The sequence below is a fragment of the Corylus avellana genome, chromosome ca3, assembly GCF_901000735.1.
Source record: "Corylus avellana chromosome ca3, CavTom2PMs-1.0".
NCBI lineage: Eukaryota > Viridiplantae > Streptophyta > Magnoliopsida > Fagales > Betulaceae > Corylus > Corylus avellana.
Window position 1 is genome coordinate 23,451,723 of NC_081543.1, and position 2,187 is coordinate 23,453,909.

General features: G+C 45.0%; 1 protein-coding gene across 1 annotated transcript; it reads right to left on the reverse strand.

Annotated features, from left to right (window-relative positions):
* Positions 1–267: 267 nt before the first annotated feature.
* LOC132175553 (hydroquinone glucosyltransferase-like) lies at positions 268–1,946 on the reverse strand. Its single transcript, XM_059587527.1, has one exon. The coding sequence runs from the start codon at positions 1,883–1,885 to the stop codon at positions 455–457; it is 1,431 nt and encodes a 476-aa protein (XP_059443510.1). The 5' UTR covers positions 1,886–1,946; the 3' UTR covers positions 268–454.
* Between the last annotated feature and the right edge of the window lie 241 nt (positions 1,947–2,187).

Genomic DNA, 2,187 nt, shown 5'->3' on the forward strand with positions numbered 1-2,187 from the left:
GAGAAATAGAGCTCTAATGATCTTAACCTCTCTTATTCGCACCTCACCAAGTAGCAACTGAAAGGCTGCTGCACTATCCGACCACAAACTAACTGCTCTATTTTCTCTTCTTTTTATTTTTTTATTTATTTATAAAGGCCAATAAATTTAGAGGGTTTTTTTTAAAAAAAAAAAAAAAGAAAAAAGAAAACGGTGGTTTCACTTTGCACCGAGAAAATTAACTTTAAGGCATAAGCGACCATCACTATAAAAGGGCCATCACAACTCTAATCAAATCTGGGACCAAACTACACGTGTCTGGTTCCATGTGCCACTCCTTGCATTATATTTATAGAATCTAGTTGTCGCAAACACAAAAAGTACTCGGTACTCGCATTTTGAAAATATCAAAAAGAAAGTTTTCAAAAAGGAATTCAAGAAAGTGAGAAACAAACCACATTTAATTTACTGCTTATTACTTTTCTTTGCTACTCTTCCAGATCTGAGCCACCTCCGCCAGTGATTTTGTTGACAACCCTTCTTGGCTCAATGCCCTTTCAGCTGCATTCTTTACTTCTTTCATTTTGCTCTTTAGCAATTTTCCTTCTTCTCCCTTAATTACCCCTCTTGCGTAGTTTGCAATATCTTTGTGTCCCACCAGGCCTTTGTCATTAACTTTGACCCTCAAAGCAACCTTCAAATCATCAGCTAGCAGTACAGAGTTCATCCGTTGCTCCGCGTAGAGTGGCCATGCAATCAACGGTACGCCATGCACAATGCTCTCCAGGGTTGAATTCCACCCACAGTGGCTCAGGAACCCCCCGGTCGAGGCATGCTTTAGGATCTGCACCTGTGGAGCCCAAGAAGGCACCACTAGACCCACTCCTTTTGTCCTCTCCAAGAACCCCTCAGGAAGAAAAGGAAAAGGATCCTTAATGCTTTGTTCACTGAAGTAAGCTGCATTGGCAGCTTTCTCATGTGGGCTCCTCACAACCCAAAGAAATCTTTGTCCACTCTTTTCAAGTCCTAAGGCCAATTCATGTAGCTGCTCATGTGAAAGCGTCCCACCGCTACCAAATGAAACGAATAACACTGAACTATGTGGCTGCTTATCCAACCACCTCAAACACTCAGAATCGTCAACCCCATGGTCTGGACCGGACTGAACTAGCGGTCCAATGGGGTAAAGAGGTGGCCTGCCCTCTTTCCCTTCCATCATAGCTTTAAAAGAACCCGGTTCTAAATCCAGAAAGCTATTAACCATAATTCCAACAGCAAGAGGGAATCGTTTGGCTATGTGTAGAATCCCTTTATAGGCCTCATTCTTTCTATCTTGAAAAGCTTCCGACAGATCGGACCCATGGATCGGCACACAGCCAGGTAATTTGACCGGTTCAGGCAAGTCTCCGTACTCACAAGAGTATGTTCCATCAAGCTCTGGTAGGTAAAACATCAACGACAAAAGCATTGCGGTTGAAGTGAAGAAAACGTAGGAAGGAACACCGAATTCTTTGGCCACATCAAAGGCGCTCGAACCAAATAAATCAACCACCAAAGCCACCAGCCGAGTTGACTCGGCTAAGACCTTGAAAGAGTCTCGTAGGGCAGGGAGGGACCGAGTCAGGGTGAGTTCGATCCGAGTCAAGACCTTGACGTCCTCGGGGAGGTCTTCAATGCTCACGGGTGGAAGAAATATGGAGGATATGGCGTTAGTTAGGTCTTGAAGGACAGCTTGCTGAGGTTTTATGGGTGAACCATCTGTGGGGATGAGGAAGGTGACCAGGAAATTGTGGTGGACGACGAGTCGCTTGGCGAGCTCAACGAGTGGGATGAGATGGCCCATCCCTGGTGTGGCCACAATGGCTACGTGTGGTGGTGGTTCCTGTTGGGTGCGTTGCACTTGCATGGTGGGTTTAGTCCTTGAATGAGAGGAAAAACTTAGTAGGGAGATATGGAGATCAGGCTTAGGTAGCTAGCGAAGCAAAGAAGTATAATATAGAAGGATGAGTCATTGACTTGAGCGTTGGAGTTTTAATTCTTGAGTTCAAGTTGCCGGGCGGCGACGGTACGTCGTTCAAGTTCAGGAATCACGTAGAGTGAGGCAGGCTCCTGTTGGTACGTCTGTAGGCAGAGAGGAGGGAGGGGAAGGGGGGGCCCGCTTGCTCAAAAAAGATATTTTAAGGATTAAAAAAAAAAAAAAAAAAAAAA